The sequence below is a fragment of the Malania oleifera genome, chromosome 11 (genome assembly GCF_029873635.1).
Source record: "Malania oleifera isolate guangnan ecotype guangnan chromosome 11, ASM2987363v1, whole genome shotgun sequence".
NCBI classification, from domain to species: domain Eukaryota; kingdom Viridiplantae; phylum Streptophyta; class Magnoliopsida; order Santalales; family Ximeniaceae; genus Malania; species Malania oleifera.
In genome coordinates, this window is record NC_080427.1 from 44,498,833 (window position 1) to 44,519,675 (window position 20,843).

At 38.5% G+C, this 20,843-nt stretch overlaps 1 protein-coding gene across 3 annotated transcripts in view; it reads left to right on the plus strand.

The window, feature by feature from the left end:
* LOC131168227 (uncharacterized) overlaps positions 1-19,979 on the plus strand; it is a 39,006-nt gene extending 19,027 nt beyond the window's left edge. Inside the window, exons 6-7 of one of the 3 annotated variants that reach the window (XM_058127524.1) lie at positions 2,335-2,406; positions 19,602-19,979. In XM_058127524.1, the coding sequence (XP_057983507.1) occupies positions 2,335-2,406; positions 19,602-19,694 (165 nt within the window). In that variant the 3' untranslated portion in view covers positions 19,695-19,979. Of the gene's footprint in view, positions 1-2,334; positions 9,397-19,601 lie in introns of those variants that run through there. The other 2 variants (XM_058127522.1, XM_058127523.1) reach the window with 2 other exon arrangements.
* The last annotated feature ends 864 nt before the right edge of the window (positions 19,980-20,843 follow it).

Sequence of the window (20,843 nt, forward strand, 5' to 3'; positions counted from 1 at the left end):
CCCAACAAGGGAAACAACTCTATCCCATGACAATGGGAAGCTGTTGTTTTGGCATTAAAAAGCCCTGTATTTCCCTCAAGCAATATAGTCCAAAGAGTGTGATACATGGCGTGAATCCATAAACTTATCCTTTTTTTTGTTTTTGCTGAAACCCCATAACTACACAACCAGGAAGTCCTCATTTGCGGTGTTCCCAAGCTTCACCAAAAATAGAGAAAAGGGTAGCCCTAAGCTGTCTAGCCACCCAACTAGGTACATGGACATTCACATTGGACTCATTAAATTCTAGAGTCTAGACACTAATATTTGGGCTAATGGCATCATAGGGTCTTGTTACCAGTAACAAGTCATTCATATTAATCCTAAAATTTTATCTATCCTTAATGAAAGCACTCTATGCCAAAGTCACTGTTCACTAATTCGTATAAAAAAAGCCTCCCTAGACAAAACCTCTGTCAAGATCTCCTAAAGACCAGTGACTAGATTGATAGGCCTAAAATCTCTCTCCTAGAATGCTCCTCAGGAATGAAGGCAATTAAGGTAGAATTCACGATGGTCCCCACCATCCCACTTCTATTAAACTCATGAAACCCATAACATTCTCCTGAATGACCTTCCTTCCTACCAGACTGGGAGAACATCCTTTTCCATCTCAAATACTACCCCCTTAATTTCCTGAATGTTAAATGGTCTCTCTAAGCAGAGAGTTTTATCCCCTTAAATGGGACTTCAATCTAGTTCCTCTATCATCAATCTATTCTGACAATCCTATGAAGTCTATTATTGCCTAACCGGTTTGTTCCTATAGAGTCCATACTCGCCTCACTAATTTTCTTGTGATATCTTATAAACAAACCAATCTAGCTTCGACTCCATAATAGGACTTCTCCTCCTCCTATTAGCTACTCTATGAAATAGTCTAGGATTACAATCCTCCTCCACCCATATATATAGCATTGTATTAATATTATTTTTTATATTTATGTAGTATATATTATATTATATTATATATAGTATTACATTATAATATATATGTGCTTGTGTATATTTAATATAAAATAGTATAATAATTTTTTTTCCTATACTATATCATTATTAAATTTTATTATTATATATTTATAATTGATGGTAATAATAAATATTTTATTTTATTTTTAAGATAAAAAATAATAATATAATGAATCAATAATCATATCACAAATATATCATAATATTTAACATTTAATACTATTCTATTAATTTGTAAATGTTATAATATTATTATATATAATAAAAAATATTAATAATGATTATTTAAATAATATTTATATTAAAATATATAAAATAATATTTTAAATATTAATTATAATATCATAATATTGATATTATTTTTAAATTTATGATATATATATATTATATTATATTAATATAAATTATTATATTATAATAAATACTGTGTTTCCAAGAATTAGGATTTGATTTCAGAGTAAGAGTCAGGAATCAAAATGTAGGTAAAAGGGGGAATCCCATTCCTACATGGAATGGGAATCAAAATGAATAATGAAATTAGTGTAAAACAAACGTTTGGAATGAAAATCAACTATTTGGATTCCGATTTCTTGAGTTGATTCCCAATTACCAAGCACCACCTGATAGAGAAAAAGATCCAAGAATCCAATATCTGAAGGAACACAATTATTTGGCCCTTTGATGCTCCTGAAGAAGGGAGAAACACCCTAGAATTCCAAATACTGTTAACTGGAAAAGCATCCACTTCTCCTAGTTAGATTCCTGAAGAAGCAAAATGTTAGTACTAACTACTAAGCCTATTGACTAACTCCTTAATTGCCTCCTTTTATTATCTTCCCTACCCCCTATATATTCCAAGATGGAAATTTTATTTAATTAGGATTTTTCACATATTATTAATCAAGTTATAAATGTCTATTTTTTATATAATTTGATAAAAAATTATTTCTGCGTTTGTGTGTTTGTGCTTTTATGGGATTTAAAGGAGTGGTGTGTCAAGAGCTTTTCGTGTTTATGTTTCAGTGTCCACGCTTTGCTGACTCGTAATATGTGAAGATTGTGCACCGAAGTAGTTCTGCGCCTAATTGTTGTCTCACAATTGACAAGTCATCTTTTATTTCTCTTGTGTTAATTCAAGTAGTTGAGAGTCTAATTGTTGTCTCACTGGTCATCTTTAATTTCTATTAATGAATTTGACAGTTGATAGTTTGTGATCATTTATACTTGAATTATTTGTGTTAATTTTCTATTATTAATTTTAGCAACTTTGCTTTCTAAAATGGCCATGCTGCTGCTCATAGGGTTCCTTGTCTTGGAAATTTTCAGGGTCCAAACCCACTTTCATGTTTAAAGAAAAAGACACATGGGAAGCCACAACCAAATGTAGTTCCAATGAAGGTGAGTTTTCTTTGCAGTACTAGTATCATTCCTAAATGCTGTTGCATTTCTTCTGTGTTTTTCCCTTTGTCCCTTAATTTTTTTTATTTAAAGTGGCAGTCTGTGTAATTGTAGTGGTATTGGATGTTGTTGTTTCAAATGTTATCTAATGCGCAGCAGGTGCCATGTTCATGCATTCATTTATCACATTGCAGACTTGTTAAATTGACTCCAAAATCTGCAGACGGTTCTCTTAAAAACTGTATTAGAGCCTGGTTCTGAGACCTAATTCTAAGTGCCACAGCCCCCTCCAAACGAAGCCCTAAATCCCACAATCCTCTGCATTTGTACGTGCAGAGAGTGTGAGCACCACTGCAAGCTTGAAACCAATCGGCAGCCACCAGAAAACATACCTGTCACCAGAAAATTCCTAGGAGATGCTGCTTGTTCAGAAACACAAAAATCCTATAAGATTTTGAAAAATCTACACCATAGCAACCTAGACATTGATGATTTTTCAAAAAAACCTAAGATCCCATTGCCAGAGCTCACCCTTGCTCCCTCATGCTGCAGTTGAAGGCTGACTGCTCTGACTCCATTCATTGGCGCATGCGGTTTTGAACAACCATGTTTTTGGTCTGATCTGATCTCACTTGTTTCAAATCCGTTTATAAACCATGTTATCAAGTTTTGGATCATGGATTTTAGTCCAAACATCTAACCTTTTGGTTGTTCTCATGTGACACTCTGAATGACTGTTTGGTATTATTGGAGGCTGTTTGTTAGTGGTAACTAGTTCATTGGGGGCTGATGCAGTGTTATTTCATCATGTTTGTTTGTGATTTGTTCTGGTTGTGTGCACTGTGAAGGTCTTTATGGTTTGCCTGAAGGCTCTTCTTATTGCCAAAGGGTATACTTAGTGTGTGGTTTGGACTATCATGACACATTCTCCCCAGTCGCCATACTTACATTAGTCTGGCTTTTTATTTTCTTAGCCACCACTTGCATTTGTTAGATGTGAAGAATGTCTGTCTATGTGATGCTGTTCAAGAGGAGGTCTACGTGGAGCAACCACATGGGTTTGTTGCTTAGGGACCAGCGTGTGTGTGTTGTCTTAAGAAATCCTTATTTAGTCTTAAGCAATCTCCCAGAGCATTGTTTGGCAGGTTCAGTGTAATAGTACTTGAGTTTGGCCTTCAATGATGTGGGTAGATAACTTGGTATTGTATTGGCATACTGTTGATGGTAGGATTTTTCTGGTTGCATACGTGGATGTTGTGATTACTAGTGATGGTGGTGAGACTAGGCTATTGGGATCCAAATGTGTTCATACACCTTCAGATCCTAACAACAAATTTCTGCCAGATGTGGGTTGATTTTTTGGCTGATCATCGGACTTTTTGGAGAGTTTAAACTATCTAACAATCATTTACATCCTTTGCAGCAAGTGTTGTGAGATTCTTCTTGAACAAGTTAGTAGGATGCTTGTTGTTTTTGGCCGTATCCTGAAGGTGCTCATGGGGGACATGTGTTGTATCAGGATTGGGTTCATTCTCATGATTAGGGATGTATAAACATAGGTTGGGCTGGGTCACCTTTGACAAAAAAAAAAATCCACAATTGGGTACTGGGTGTTTATTGGTGGTAACCTAGCATCCTAGAAGAGTAAGAAACAAATTATGGTGGCCTTGAGTGTTGAGCATAGGGCCATGTCTCACACTAGATATTAACTCGTCTAGCTAAAGAACATGGTGGAAGAGGTGAACAACTCCAAACGTCCTTCTCCCTTATCTGCTGGTTTGAATCCTAGTTTCTCGATTAACCTTGATCTAAAAAATTGAATCAAATTGTAGACTCAACACCTTAACGTGTTTGAACCCTATATCCATCAGCAAGACTTGTCGTCTCCTCATACAACCCCTGCAATGCATATGACAAGTCATCCTTGGCTATAGGGTTCAAGCAGTTTTATCAGTGATAGAGAGTGATCGTGCAATTCTTATCTTAGTTGATTGATTATCTAGCTAGTTGATTGACCTTCTACGAAGACTGACTAATTGACATAGAAAAATTTTCTTTGACATTATTTCTTCTCTGAGACCTATGTTTGACCATATGGGGAATCTTTTTCCTAGAAATTGATCTTAGTACAGTCTAGTAATAACACTATTGCAAGTCAACTCAAAATCCGCCAGGTGTTGATAAGGGCACTCAGATTCTGTCTTGTGGAACTGAGGTATCAGTGACCTCCTCCCATGCTTAATCGGGAAATTAAGTGCATCATTAGGTAAAACAATGTAAGACGGTGCAGTGACTTGCGTCCCGTGCTTAATCGGGAAATTAAGTGCATCATTAGGTAAAACAGTGTAAGACGGTGCAGTGACTCGGGTGGCGTGCAAAAAATCCATGAGCGTGCGTGGTGCAGGTGTAGTCATATATATTTTTATTTTCAAAACTTTTTTTTTTTCATGAAGAAAAGCAAAATAAAAGAGAAAAACACTAGTTTGAAACTAAATCTGGCATTCCCCGACAACGACGCCAAAAACTTGACTCTCTAAAAATGAGCAGCGCAAAGGTTATCCCAAGTATAGGAGTTCAGTCGTGTAATAATTAGCCCAATGGCCAGATCGTCTCCTCAGGGAATGCAGTTAAATTCCAAACTTCGTGTAATCCCAAAAGAAAACAAAAAAACACAGTTTACTGAACACAGTTCAGATTCAGGTTCTTGGATTTTTGAGATTTTTGCAATGAAATTTAAACCATAACTAAAAATTAAACATGCATAAAATAACTAAATGAACACCAGATTTAATACTAGACTAATGAAGCAAACAACTCTGCAATCATTCAACCAACTAAAGACCGATTATACTAAGCAATTAATGAAGTCCAATAAATAAAAATACCAGTTTTATTACGGAAATTAGGAAAAATTAAACTCTTAACAAATTTTCTAAATAAAATTACTAACTTTATTAATAAAACACCCAAAGAGATTATTTGAATCCTAAAACAACTTTTAAATAAGAAAAGGAGGACAAATTAAAGTGAACAATCTCCCAACAGAATTTAAAAGCATCAATTAATTAAAACAAGAAGTGAAAAACATAAATAAAGAAATCTAGTGCTACTAAATAAATTAAACCTTGGCAATACTTTAAAAAGACAAATAAAAATAAAAACAACTAAGAGATAAGATGAGAAAAATAAGAGAAAGATGAGAGAAGACGACTGAGAGCTGAGAGATGACAAGCAATCTGTGAGAGATGCCGGAGAAGAACCAGCCGAAGATGAAGAGAGATGAGCAAAGATGCGGCCGGAAAACAAAGAACTGACGGTGGAACACCGGAGAAGATGCCGCTGCTCTCCTTCTCCCTAACAGGTCTATTGCTCCTGCTCACGGATCCGCTGTGACGCCCCTCTCCAGCCGAAGACCCCCATTTACAATAAAACCCTACTCCCCTATTAAAAAGCAAACCTACCCTCTTATTCACCAAAAAGCCCCCAGCGCATGGATCTCTATTGTTCACGTGGTCAAATAACCACGATTGAATCCCTAGCTCACGGGCTTCAATCTCTTCCAGCGCATTTTGTTCACGCATGGGCTGCCAGTATTACATGGTCTCAGCCCACTCATGCATGCTCCAAAGGACTCCACCCACTCATGCATGCTCCAAAGGACTCTCTTCATGGACGTTGATCACAGACTCTTTTCTATTTTGCATGGCCCGGACCCCTGGCTTCTTGCATGTGCATGCGATCCACGTGCATGTCTCAGCGCATGGTTGGCAGCCCCCTTTGATGCTCCACTCACGACCTAGCTCACACGACTTGAAGCTACCGATTCCTCGCACACTCACGTGCGCCAATTCTGGAAATTATCAGATTGTGTGAAGTCTAGCTATTATGCATTTGTGGCACGACCTCTAGCTTGATGTACACGACCTCATGCATGACATCCGATTCACGTACACCTCACGTACATTTTTAATTTCAGCCTTAATGTCCAAATATTATCCTACGATAATAAATCACGAATGTCCAGAAATTTTTCGTAAAAAATATGATAATTATCTAAAAATTATCAAATTGGCTCACTGATTAAAATATTGGACATAATCGGGCATTTAATTAATATTATAATTTTAAATGCCTAATTACGTAACTTTGACGCGTAATCACACTCCCCCAACTAACGTTTTGCTAGTTTCTAGCAAATAACGTGAATGCAATCCATGGCAATACCACAAACACCAATTTCAATGAATATTAAATGAATGCACATGCAACACAAATATACTATTTCACATACAAGAATATCACCAGATTACTCACAAACTCATTCATACACAATTCATGCAACTTCGAAGTAAGTCACTTATGCAAATTTCATCATTTTATAGCCATTAAGAATAGTATACTCACATAAAATTAACCAGTAATTACAATTCAGAGTTAATGTAGCCATATAAATTTGAGTATAAATAGGCAAAATTTCGAGGCATGTGTAATGTGTATGACTTGTTACATCCAGGATACCAATGGACAACTATAGAACGGTTGTTTTGACTTTGCGTAACTGGTATATCCTAAAAAACGCTAAAAAAGGATGGGTTTACTCGTCATATGTGAGGAGGAGTGTCATGATTAAACATCAGCAACTGGCTTTTGACAATAAGAGAGTAAGATTTCGAAATAAACTAGAACAAGCAAAATACGAGCGGAATGGGGTAGAGGAAATTCGGCTAAACTAGGGTATGTGAACCGAATTTGGAAAATACAAGAACATAGAATAAATTGTTTCTAACTTTGCCCTGTAGCAATCATGTCTCGCAACAGTGCTAAGAGCGTTGCCAAAGATGCTACGGAACTGGTTGATCCGAAAGTGTTTATGGAGGCCATGATGAGTGAGATGAGGTTGGAACTGGAGCAGGTTCACGAACGGATAGATCAAGTGGAGAATACACGTGAGAAGCAGCCACAAAATGCCCCTAATGTGCGTAGAAGGGAAAGAGTTCAACCGAGGGGAGTGAGGGTTGAAGATGAAGAGCCTTACGGGGTTGGTTTTGATGAAGAAGATGATCGAGATTCTATTTTTAGTAATAGGAGACATGGAGGGCGGTTTAGAGAAGCTAGGAACTGAGAAGATAACAACTTGGGTAGTATTAAGATGAAGATTCTGTCATTTCAAGGTAGATCCGACCCTGAAGCATACCTTGAGTGGGAGAAGAAGATGGAATTCGTATTTGACTGCCACAACTATTCTGAAACAAAGAAGGTAAAATTAGCTGTGATTGAAATTTCTGACTATGCTATTACTTGGTGGGATTTGTTTGTTATAAACAGGAGGCAGAATAGAGAATGACCAATAGAAACATGGGAGGAGATGAAAATAGTGATGAGAAAGCGGTTCGTTCCAAGTTACTACTACCGAGAGTTGAACAAAAAGCTACAAGGTCTTAGGCAGGGAAGCTGGAGCATAGAGGATTACTACAAGGAGATGGAGATTGCTATGATCCAGGCTAATGTAGAGGAAGACCGAGAAGCTACAATGGCTAGGTTTTTATTTGGATTTAACCGGGAAATCCAAGATAAGGTAGACATGCAGCATTATGTGGAGTTGGAAGATATGGTGCACATGGCCATCAAAGTGGAGCAACAACTTAAGAAGGGGGGTGTGTCTCGTGCAGCCCATAACTCCAGTTCTACCTCTTGGAAACCGAGTTATACCAAGCAGATGGACAAGTCACAAACATCCATAGCTGAGCCCAAGTCCGCGAACACCTGCCACATTCCTTAAGGTAATCTACCTCTAGGAATCGTGACATTAAATGTTTTAAATGTCAAGGCAGGGGACACATAGCAAGTCAATGTCCAAACAAGCAGGTTATGGTGTTGCAAGACAATGGTGAAATTTTGACCGACAATGAAGATTCCGACGATGACGACATGCCACCATTGGAGGAAGTTTCCGAGGAGGAATATTTAGCCCCTGATGCATTGACATTGGTGGCAAGGAGAGCATTGAGCTTGCAAACAAAAGGAGTTGATGAAGTGCAGTAGGAGAACATCTTTCACACTAGGTGCTACGTCAAAGACAAGGTATATAGTGTGATTATTGACGGTGGTAGTTGTACTAATGTTGCAAGCACAATTATGGTGGGAATATTGGGACTACCCATGTTGAAGCACTCTAGACCGTACAAGTTGCAATGGTTAAATGACAGTGGTGAGATAAGGGTGAACAAGCTGTTAGTCGAATTTCGAATCGGTAAATACGAAGATGAAGTGTTGTGTGATGTAGTACTGATGCAAGCTGGACACTTATTGCTAGGGTGTCCATGGCAGTTTGATAGGCGTGTGAAGCATGATGGCTTAAAGAACAAATACTCTTTTGTACTTAATCAACGATCAATCACTCTTGTAGCATTGAGTCCGCAGCAAGTATATGAGGATCAAGTGAGATTGCAAAAAGAGAGTGAACAAAAGAAAAGGAGTGAAAATCAGAGAGAGGCTGAGAAAAATGAGAGAGAGAAAGAAAATCAAAATTCGGCCATTAAGAGAAAATCAGAGAGAAAACAAAAGAATTTCTATGCAAAAGTGAGTGAAATTAAGCGAGCAATGTCTTCAAATCAGCCGATGATTGTACTTTTGTACAAAGAGGCGTGTCTAAATACTAACGAACTTGACCTTGTTTTGCCTAGTTCTATTGTTTCTCTTTTGCAGGAGTATGAGGATGTCTTTCCCGAGGAAACGCTACATGGTTTACCTCTAATCCGAGGGATTGAACATCAAATTGATTTTGTTCTTGGTGCAACAATTCCAAACCGACCAGCCTATAGGAGCAATCTTGAGGAGACAAAGGAGCTTCAACGGCAGGTAAGTGAGTTGTTGGAAAAAGGGCACGTGAGGGAGAGCACGAGTCCATGCGCCGTTCCGGTTTTACTCGCACCTAAGAAGGATGGGACGTGGAGAATGTGCGTTGATTGCCGAGCCATCAACAACATAACGGTAAAGTATCGTCATCCTATTCCTCGCTTAGATGATATGTTAGATGATTTGCATGGTTCTTGTGTATTTTCTAAGATTGATTTAAAGAGTGGTTGTCATCAGATTAGAATAAAAGAAGGAGATGAATGGAAAACTGCCTTTAAAACAAAGTATGGTTTGTATGAATGATTAGTCATGCCTTTTGGATTGACTAATGCTCCGAGCACCTTTATGAGACTTATGAATCATGTTTTGCGTGCATTTATTGGCAGATTTGTAGTTGTCTACTTTGATGATATACTCATTTATAGAAAAAATGCGGACGATCATGTAGTACATTTGAAATCTGTTTTAGATGTCCTTAGGAAAGAAAAGTTGTTTGTTAATTTGAAGAAGTGTACTTTTTACACCGATAAGCTTGTATTTCTGGGATATGTTGTTAGTACACAAGGTATACAGGTTGATGAAGAGAAGGTACTTGCAATCCAAGAGTGGCTGAGTCCCACAAGTGTAGGTAATGTTCGTAGTTTTCATGGACTTGCTAGTTTCTATCGGCGGTTCGTGAAGGACTTTAGTAGCATAGCCGCACCAATTACCGACGTGATCAAGAAGAACGTTGGATTTAGATGGGGAGAAGAACAACAGAAGACGTTCCAATTACTCAAAGAGAAGCTAACCAACGCCCCCTTATTGTCTTTACCTAATTTTTCGAAAACGTTTGAGATTGAATATGATGCTTCAAGTATTGGCATAGGCGCAATTCTTATGCAGGAAGGACGACCAATTGCTTACTTCAGTGAGAAACTAAGCAGGGCAGCCTTAAACTACCCAACTTATGATAAGGAGTTGTATGCATTGGTTCGGGCTTTAGAGACGTGGCAACACTACCTATGACCTAAGGAATTCTTGATTCACACTAATCATGAGTCCTTGAAACACTTGAAGGGACAACACAAGCTAAACAGAAGGCATGCACATTGGGTGGAGTTCATTGAGACGTTTCCATACGTCATCCGGTATAAACAAGGCAAGGAGAACGTGGTCGCGATGCACTTTCTCGTAGGTATGCATTACTCTCCACACTTGATGCAAAATTGTTTGGTTTTGAGCACATTAAAAACTTAAACGCTGATTACCACGAATTCTGTGAAGCATACCGGGCTTGTGAGAAAACTGCTTGTGGTAAGTTCTTTAGGCTTGATGGATTCCTGTTTCGAGAGAATAAGTTATGCGTACCAAATTGTTCCTTGAGGGAGTTGTTAGTGCAGGAATCTCATGGTGGGGGATTAATGGGACATTTTGGAGTTGCAAAGACTTTAGCTGTTTTGTAGGAATACTTCTATTTGCCTCACATGAAAAGAGATGTTGAGAGAATTTGTGGTAGATGTGTCATATGTAGGCAAGCCAAATCCAGAGTGAGGTCCAACGGTTTGTATACCCCTTTAACAATTCCTAGTGAGCCTTGGATTGATATTTCCATGGACTTTGTGTTAGGATTGACTAGGACTAAACATGGGAGAGATTCAATTTTTGTGGTTGTGGATAGATTTTCTAAGATGGCACACTTTATTCCATGTCACAAAATGATGATGCCTCGCATGTTGCTGATTTGTTCTTTAGAGAGATTGTGAGATTACATGGCATGCCTAGAACAATTGTTTCGGATAGAGATGCTAAGTTCTTGAGCTATTTTTGGAAGACTTTATGGTGTAAGCTAGATATTAAGCTATTGTTTTCAACTACTTGTCATCCACAAACTGATGGTCAAACTGAAGTAATAAACATGACTTTGTCTACTTTATTGAGGGCAATCATTAAAAAGAACATCAAAACATGGGAAGAATGTGTACCACATGTTGGGTTTGCTTATAACAGATCTGTTCATTCTACTACTAAATTTTCACCATTTGAAATTGTGTATGAATTTAATCCTTTTAACTCCATTGGATTTATCTCCTTTACCTTTGACTGAGCATGTTAATTTAGATGGCAAAAAGAAAGCTGACTTTGTCAAGCAGATTCATGAGAAAACATGACTCAACATTAAGCGAAAAACGGAGCAGTATGCAAAACAAGCCAACAAAGGGCATCACAAGCTGCTTTTTGAACCCAGAGATTGAATTTGGTTGCATATGAGAAAAGAGAAATTTCCGGCGCAAAGACTTTCCAAATTGCTTCCAAGAGGAGATGTACCTTTCCAACTCCTAGAATGCATCAATGACAATGCTTACAAGCTAGATTTACCTGGTGAGTACAATGTAAGTGCCATTTTTAATGTTACTGATTTGAGTCCTTTTGATATAGGTGATGATTTGAGGGAAAATTCTTTTTCAAGAGGAGGGGAAGGATGCAAATCATAGCACAACTTCAAAGGAACTTGTCTAAGTGCCAATTGGGCCAGTTACAAGAGCACATGCAAGAAAATTTAAAGCTGCACTCAACGGACTAATTCAAGACGCATGGACTCAAGCAAATTCGTGGAGGCCCATTGAGCATGATCCACGTGAACAACAAAGATTCATCAACATGATTGAAGCTCTAGAAGAATCTGGCCAAGACCAAGCTTAAATTTGCATGTTTAAGTGCTGTAATAATGGTGTGCTATTCAAATATGGGATTTGACTCTTTGACTTTTGTATTATATTTAATTTGTAATCATGCAAGACAACTTGTTTGCTTGCATGGTCTTTAGTAATTTGTTGAGTTGTTGAGCCTACCTTTGACTTTTGTGTTATATTTAATTTGTAATCTTGCAAGAAGTTTTAGTAAGTTGTTGGGAGTTGTTGAGCCTAATTTGTAATCTTGCAAGAAGTCTTAGTAAGTTGTTGAGAGTGACTTGAAGTGTTTAATGCTTGGTCTCCCAGGCTATGCTTATAAAAGCTTTCTTATTGTAAGAACAAAGGGCATCATTGAATAAAATTGTGAGAGTATTTTCTCTACGGTTCTTTGAAGAACTATTCGAACTTATCGGAATTTCCCGTGGCGTTCACCAACGATTTATCAAACGGTTTTCCACCACTGTTTGTGGCATCTTCCTTATATTGAGGTTCTTGTTTCACAATAAACAACGGGTTGAGGTCGTATGTACCAAGGTTCTTGTTTGTCGTAAACAACAGGTCGAGGTCTATTATTCAATTCTGAACGTAGAACGATCTTGGGTTTCCTTTCTTTTGTCGGATCTCGTTATTTTGGCGGGAATTCGCATCATTTGTTGTTCATGTGGGTCATGCTCAATGGGCCTCCACAAAGCAATTTGGAATGTCTTTGCGCCGGAAATCTCTCTTTTCTCATATGCAACCAAACCCACTCTCCCTTGGTACATATGACCTCGACCCGTTGTTTACGACAAACAAGAACCTTGGTACATACGATCTCAACTCGTTGTTTATTGTGAAACAAGAACCTCGGTATAAGGAAGACGCCACAAATGGTGGTGGAAAACCGTTTGATAAGTCGTTGGTGAACGCCATGGGAAATCCCGATAAGTTCGAATAGTTCTTCAAAGAACCGCAGAGAAAATACTCTCACAATTTTATTTAATGAGGCCCTTTGTTCTTACAATAAGAAAGCTTTTATAAGCATAGCTTGCGAGATAAAGCATTAAACACTTAAAGTCACTCTCAACAACTCTCAACAACTTACTAAGACTTTTTGTAAGATTACAAATTAGGTTCAACAACTCTCAACAACTTACTAAGTTTTCTTGTAAGATTACAAATTAAATATAACACAAAAGTCAAAGGTAGGCTCAACAACTCAACAACTTACTAAGACCATGCAAGCAAACAAGTTGTCTTGCATGATTACAAATTAAATATAACACAAAAGTCAAAGAGTCAAATCCCATATTTGAATAGCACACCATTATTACAGCACTTAAACATGCCAATTTAAGCTTGGCCTTGGCCAGATACTTCTAGAGTTTCAATCATATTGATGAATCTTTGTTGCTCACATGGGTCATGCTCAATGGGCCTTCACGAATTTTCTTGAGTCCATGCCTCTTGAATCAGTCCGTTGAGTGCAACTTTAAATTTCCTTCCTCGTTCTCTTGTAACCGGTCCAACTGGCACTTGGACAAGTTCCTTTGAAGTTGTGCTATGATTTGCATCATGTGAGGTGTACGTGAACCGGATGCCATGCATGAAGTTGTGTACATCAAGTTGGATGCCGTGCCACTAATGCATAATAGCTAGACTTCACACAATCTGATAATTTCCGGAATTGGTGCACGTGAGCATGCAAGGAATTAGTCGCTTGAAGCCGTGTGAGCTAGGCCGCGAGTGGAGTGTCAAGGGGGGTTGCCAACCATGCATTGAGACATGCACATGGATCGCATGCACATGCAAGAAGCCAAGGGGCTGGGCCATGCAAAATAGAAAAGAGGCCGTGATCAAGGTCCATGAAGAGAGTCCTTTGGAGCATGCGTGAGTGGGTTAAGTCCTTTGGAGCATGCATGAGTGGGCTGAGACCATGTCATACTGGCAGCCCGTGCGTGAACAAAATGTGCTAGAAGAGATTGAAGCCTGTGAGCTGGGGATCTAGTCGTGGTGATTTGACCACGTGAATAGTAGTGATCCATGCGTTGGGGGCATTTTGGTGAATAAGAGGGTAGGTTTGCTTTTTAATAGCGGAGTAGGGTTTTATTGTAAAGGGGGGTCTTCGGCTGGAGAGGGGCGCCGCAGCAGATCCGTGGGCAGGAGTGGTAGACCTGTTTGGGAGAAGGAGAGTCGCTACATCTTCTCCGGCGTTCCACCGTTAGTTCTCTGTTTTCCGGCAGAATCTCTGCTCATCTCTTGTCATCTTTGGCTGGTTCTTCTCTGACATCTCTCACTGATTGCTTGTCGTCTCTCAGTCTCTCTGCTCTTAGTTGTCTTCTCTCATTTTTCTCATCTTCTCTCCTAGTTGTTTTTATTTTTATTTGCCTTTTTAAAGTATTGCCAAGGTTTAATTTATTTAGTAGCACTAGATTTCTTTATTTATGTTTTTAACTTCTTGTTTTAATTAATTGATGCTTTTAAATTTTGTTAGGAGATTGTTCACTTTAATTTGCCCTTCTTTTCTTATTTAAAAGTTGTTTTAGGATTCAAATAATCTCTTTGGGTGTTTTATTAATAAAGTTAGTAATTTTATTCAGTAAATTTGTTAAGAGTTTAATTTTGTATGATTTCCGTATTAAAATTGGTATTTTTATTTTGTGGACTTTATTTAATGCTTAGTATAATCGGTCTTTAGTTGGTTGAATGATTGTAGGGTTGTTTGCTTCATTACTCTATATATTGTTCATTTAGTTATTTTATGCATGTTTAATTTTTTGTTATGGTTTAAGTTTCTTTGAAAAATCTCAAAAATCCAAAAACCCGAATCTGAATTGTGTTCAGTAAACCGTGTTTTCTTGTTTTCTTTTGGGATTACACGAAGTTTGGAATTAAACTGCATTCCCTGGGAAGTCGATCTTGCCCTTGGGCTAATTATTATACGTCTGAACTCCTATACTTGAGATAGCCTTTGCGCTACTCATGCTTAGAGTGAGTCAAGTTTTTCACCCCCTACTAACGTTTTGCTAGTCTCTAGCAAATAACGTGAATGTAATCTAGGACGATACCCACAAACACCAATTTCATTGAATATTAAATGAATGCACATGCAACACAACCATACCATTTCACATATAGGAATATCACCAAATTACTCAAACTCATTCATACTCAATTCACGCAACTTCGAAGCAGGTCACTCATGCAAGTTTTATCATTATGTAGCCATTAAGAAGAGTATACACATAAAATTAACCAGAAATTACAATTTAGAGTTAATATAGCCATATAAATTTGAGTATGAGTAGGCGAAGTCTCGAGACATGTGTAATGTGTATGACTCGTTACACCCATGATATCCGTGGACACCTACAGAACGGTTGTTTTGACTTTGCCTCATTGAGTTGATGTTTGATAATCAAGTCATATTGCCTCCAATCTTGTCTTCTTCCATTTAAGAACAAAATATATTTAAGTTGATTGTCATTTTGTTTGGGAGAAACTTGTGTGAAAGTTCACTGCTACTGCTTGGTGAAGTCTGAATACCAACTTGCTGAGTTGCTTGCTAAGGCTTTTATTTTATTTTATTTTTGTTTTGGGGTTTTTTTTTTGGGGTGGTGGGGTGGGGAGTGAGTGCTTGGGTTAAATCAATTTGTAACAAGCATAATAGTTAAAAGCGTGCCTTAGGCGCGAGGCGCAAAGAGGCAAGGAGGCTAGCGCCTCATATCATGTGAGGCGAGGCGACCTGCAAGAGGCGCAGTGAGGCAAGATGAGGCGCAGAGGGGCGGCAGGCGCAGTGAGGCGCGCCTTGAAAAACTTGAGTCGGTTTAATGAAAGAAATAGCCAGAGCCAGAGCCAGAGCCGTAGCCCTTATTTGACTCGAACAAACAGGAGCCCTAGCCCTCTTTGACCCTTCGAAGCCCCACGACCCTTCGCGACTTCGTCTTGCACATTCGAACCAGCAGGAGCCTTCGCGAGCCTTTAAACCAGCAACGTGAGTTTGTCTCCGAGCCTTCGAACCAGCTAGAAGCCTTTGCGAGCTCATCTTCAAGCCGTCGAACCAACACCGTGAGTTCGTCTTCAAGATTTCAAACGAGCACAAGTCGCACGACCCTTCGTGACTTCGTCTTTCACATTTCAAACCAGCAGGAGCCTTCGCGAGTTCATCTGTGAGCCTTCGAACCAGCCGTGAGTTCATCACGATGTCTTCAACATTTCGAACCAGCAGCTAGCTTGTCTTCTTCTTCTTTATGCTACCTGCGTACTGCTGCCTTTTTGCATTTTGCTTACGTCCCGTGAGGGTGGTGGTGGATTTCGAACACGTAACCCCCCAAATCAACGGATCACAATGGATTTCAAGCTTCTACCGTCTTATTAGGATTGGATTTCGGACACAGCTTGCTCTGAAGGATGACTCCAAAAAAAGAAAAAAAAAATGATTTTCAAAAGGTTAATGTTTAAATAATTCTTATATGATCAAAATTTATGTACCACTCATTTAAAATAATATATATTCACTCTCCCCATAGTATTTTCAAGAAAGTTTTAATATATCAAATGTGACAATTTAAACTTAATTTTGATATTAAATTTTATGGGTATTATCTTAAATCATTAGAATCGCTTTAATACAAATTAAAGTCGTGATTATTGTATAGTCAAATCTTTAATTATAATTATTGCTGCTAAAATTTATCTAAAAGAGAATTTTAATCAATTATAATATTGATTGCATGTGAAAATTAAAATAGAAATGACTTAAGGGGCGCAAGTTGTACTTCAGAGAATCGCTTCCATGCTTAAATCAAGGAAATCTTTTTAAACGAGTCTCTCTCCCATGCAAACTATATTTTATTGTACTCTTTTCTTTTATACTTTGAAATCTTTTATTGTACTCTTTTCTTTTGATGTTGAACTATGTTGAATCGTCCTGGCAATTTATTAAATTTTCAATTTTGTTATGGAATATTTTTGCATTTTAAATTCTAATATTACTAGATATTCATATGTTCATATATCAATTACCCCAAATAGATATTTTACATGATATCTATGCTCCATCTTGAAGGGGAATGTGATTGGTTATTTATTAGTATTATTTAAGTTAGAAAAGGTATTATGGTCATTGTGGTGCATTGGAGATATATTATAAAATAGAGAGGGAGACCTATTGCTCTGATTTGGTTTTCCAATTTACTAAACCCTGTTAACAATGTCAATTTTCAAGGAGTTATCCTCAATAAGATAACCACAGGCTTATCAACCAGTCGCTTGCCTTACCATCTAAGCCTTGTTAAAATGATGGTTCAATTGGCTAAATGTTGGAAGAATTAGTGATCTTGATTGTTTAACTTGAAAGTTTATTGTGCTTAGCATTATCTATGTAGAAACCGCTTCCTCTGCAGCCTGGTTTAGGGGATAATGCTGCCCTCCCTTAGAGTCTTGAGCCCAATGACTGGATCCCTCTATCAATTTACGTAAATGGTGACTGTGAGCCAAGGGTGGATTCGTGGTGGACAATGCAGCCACTTGCCCCAAGTGCGCACCCAATGCCATCCCAGAATAAACTATGGTTCTATTTTATTTTAGGTTTAAGTATGTCCCTAACTAAATTTGCACCCATGGGGACAACATTCGGTTCTCTAAAAGCTTGTTATTTTGAAATTGTAGAAGATGTTTGCTGTTTTTAATATCCTGATACTACCACCTCCTCACTGGATAGATCTGAGTTCAAATCATAGTTACCTGGGTCACTATCCTCCTGCCTGAACAGCGATATATATATTGCATGTACTGATTCGTGGGCCAATAGCGTCCTGGATTGATGGGGGTTGGGGTTTGTTAACTATTTTCAAATTAAAAAATTATACGAAAATATTCACATATTTAAAAAATCATGTTGAAATATTCACTGTTGCTGCACAGCCTGTGGGTGAGAGAGAATAGAGCTTCCTGTAGCTGCGAAGCCTGCGACGAGAGAAAGGGTGATGGTGGACGGATTTGAACACTGGGAGGGAGGGAGGGAGGGAGGGAGAAGTATAGTCAGTATAAGTGGTTCATGCGTATGATCATCTGAAACAATGTTTTAAAAGGTGAAGGCGTAAGGTGAGGTGTTTTACCCTCCGCGAGGCGAGGCGTAATCCTTAAGGCGTAACCATTTTAGGACTGTATTTTTTTTAATTAATAAATAAATACGATCAATTTATATATAGTAAAAAAATGATAAAAAATTTAGAATAATGGAGAAAAAAATAAAAGCATAATTTTTGAATAACATATAGGCCAATTTTAGCTAACAAACACAAACAAAACTTGTTAAAAAATAAGCATGATCCATAACATTACAAAAAGAAGAGAAAATTGAAAACTGAAACAAACGAAAAACCAGCTGCAGCTACCTTCAGTTTTAGAGATAATGGCAGAGAGTCTCGTGGGAGTCTGCTACGAACAACACTGGAGCGAGTGAGAGTTGAATACTCAAATTAGTTCGAGCAAAGACCTTAGACTGGGAAGAAAACTCGAAGCAAAGAGGTTGTGGTGGCTCGCGGAGAGAGACGAGAGGCTGTAGAGGGTCGCTGGAGAGAGACGAGAGGTTTGAATTGGTTGTCGGAGAGAGATGAGATGCCGGAAAGGGGTCTTCAGAGGCAAATCAGAGGTTGGAAGGGATTGTTGACTCATCAGAGAGAGATGAGAAGCTGGAGGAGTCTTCGAAGCGAAACGCAAGCTTCGAAAGAGACGAGAGCTCCGAAGGGGTCGTTGGAGGCAGATCAGAGGTTGGAAGGGATCGTAGACTCGTCGGAGAGAGACGAGAAGCTTGGAGGAATCGTCAGAAGCAGTCGTCAGAGAGAAAGGAGGAGCTGGAGGAATCGTCGGAGAGATATGGAAGCTTGGAGGAAAGAAGCTTTGTCGGGAGAGGGGGGGTTTTGTTGTTCCTATCAGGCTGCATTTTTTTTTTCAATATTTTAAGTCTAAGTGCTCCCAAAAGGCGCATGCCTTCCCAAATGAGGCATAAAAGGTGTGATTTTTTGCCTGAGGTGTACGCCTTCTCCCCTAAGGCGTACGCATTTAAGCTTTATGCCTTAAGGTATTTTATGCTCAAAATGCCTCAACACGCGCCTTACGAACGCCTATTAAAACATTGATCTGAAATGGCATACCCCATGAAGCACATAACTCTTAAGTAGCATACCCCGTTCCCGTACCCATTCCACGATCCACCTAGGTAATTATGGTTCAAATTGTAGTCTTTCATGTTGATACTAATTGTAGTTCTTGAATCACATCCTTGAGGCCCATCTGGAAATTCTATCCAAATGGAAATGGTCTGAAACTGACTCTTTGATGAAACTGACTCTTTGATGAAAGACAGCTTGTGGTATATCACTCTGTTGGTTGAGCCACATTAAAAATTGCACGTACCTCTTTAAGTAGCGTACCCTGTTCCTGTGCCCATACCACAACCCGCCAGGTAATTATGGTTCAAATTGTGGTCTCATGTTGATACTAATTGTTATTCTTGAATAACATCCTTGAGGACCATCCAGAAATTCTATATGAATGGAAATCATCAGAAACTGACTCTTTGATGAAATACAGCTTGTGTGTATATCATTATCTGTTGATTGTACCACATTAAAATTTATATATTTTGAAACCTTTTTTATTGCTTTAACATGTTTTCAAATGCAGGAAGGCATAGACAGTAACAAAACTGGGAGAAGCAGGACTAGGAAACGGAAGAGGTCCCGTGGTGGCAGAAAGTCTGAAGAAGCAGATCATTAACAGTGTTGAGGACATCTGAAAATCTTTATAATTTCGCTTCTGTATTGGAGTTAGTTCAGTGGAATGGAACAATTTTGCAGGTTTATGGCTGATGGAGAGGTAGTACCGGTGAGATGTATATTTATGTAGTTCCGTTTTGGATCATAGATAATTTGAAAAAATGAATGTCCTTAGGATACGAGGTGCTGCTTTTTTTGGGGTTCCGCCTCAAGGATTATTGATTTTTCACAGGGACTAAACAGATGAAAATCTTGATCAATATTTGTAGACATGAGTTTCTGCTGACATCGTGTACTTCTTCCATTTCTTTATTTTTTTTTAGGTGAACCCCGCTGCGCCCGCCCCCGGGGGGGGGGGGGGGGTTTGTGTGGTTGAGGAACTGGAATGGGGTGGCATTTTGGCACTGCTTAGGATCTCATGGAAATTTTTGATTTGGAACTAACAAGTTGATACAACTTCAATTAGGAAAAAGCTCATCTTATTTCTTGTAATTATTGGTATGGGTTTATCTGGTATTTCTTGCAGTCCTTGGTTTTGAGCCATTTGTTAGCAACTTCTAAGTTGCTAATGCCTTTGTTGGTTTGCCTTGCCCCAAAGCTTAGTTTGCCTTTCCCCATGGCTGCTTGCTAGTTCAGGTGGAGTTAAGTGCATGGGATGTTGGTGCTTAAAAAGATCAGGATGATATGGGATTGTGGCTGGCTAATCCTGGAGGGAATGAAGTTTTGATTAGGGAACTAGCAGGATTCTGGAGAGATCTATCATTTACAAAGGAAAGGGTTTAAAGATGAGATTTTTCTTTATTGCTCCTTTTCATGGAGGAGGTGTACAGAGTCTTCAGAGGATCTTTTGGCCACCTATTTTCCTGGATTTGGGAGAAGTAGAGATGGCTTAGCAATGTGGAGGTGCAGGCTTTTAGCTGTTTTGTTGGGGATTTGGATGGAGCGGAATGCACGTATATTCATGAGGAAAAAGAATTGCCTTTATCTATCTTCGGGATAGGGACCAGTATTTGGCATTGTTGTAGGCTTCTGCTGCTGGTCATAGAGGATTATCCTAATTTTCAGATCTACAGCCAAAAAAAAAAAGAGGGTTTTATATTTTTTTCTTTTCTAATTAGGATTGGTTTATTTTTGTTTTGTTCTTATTTCC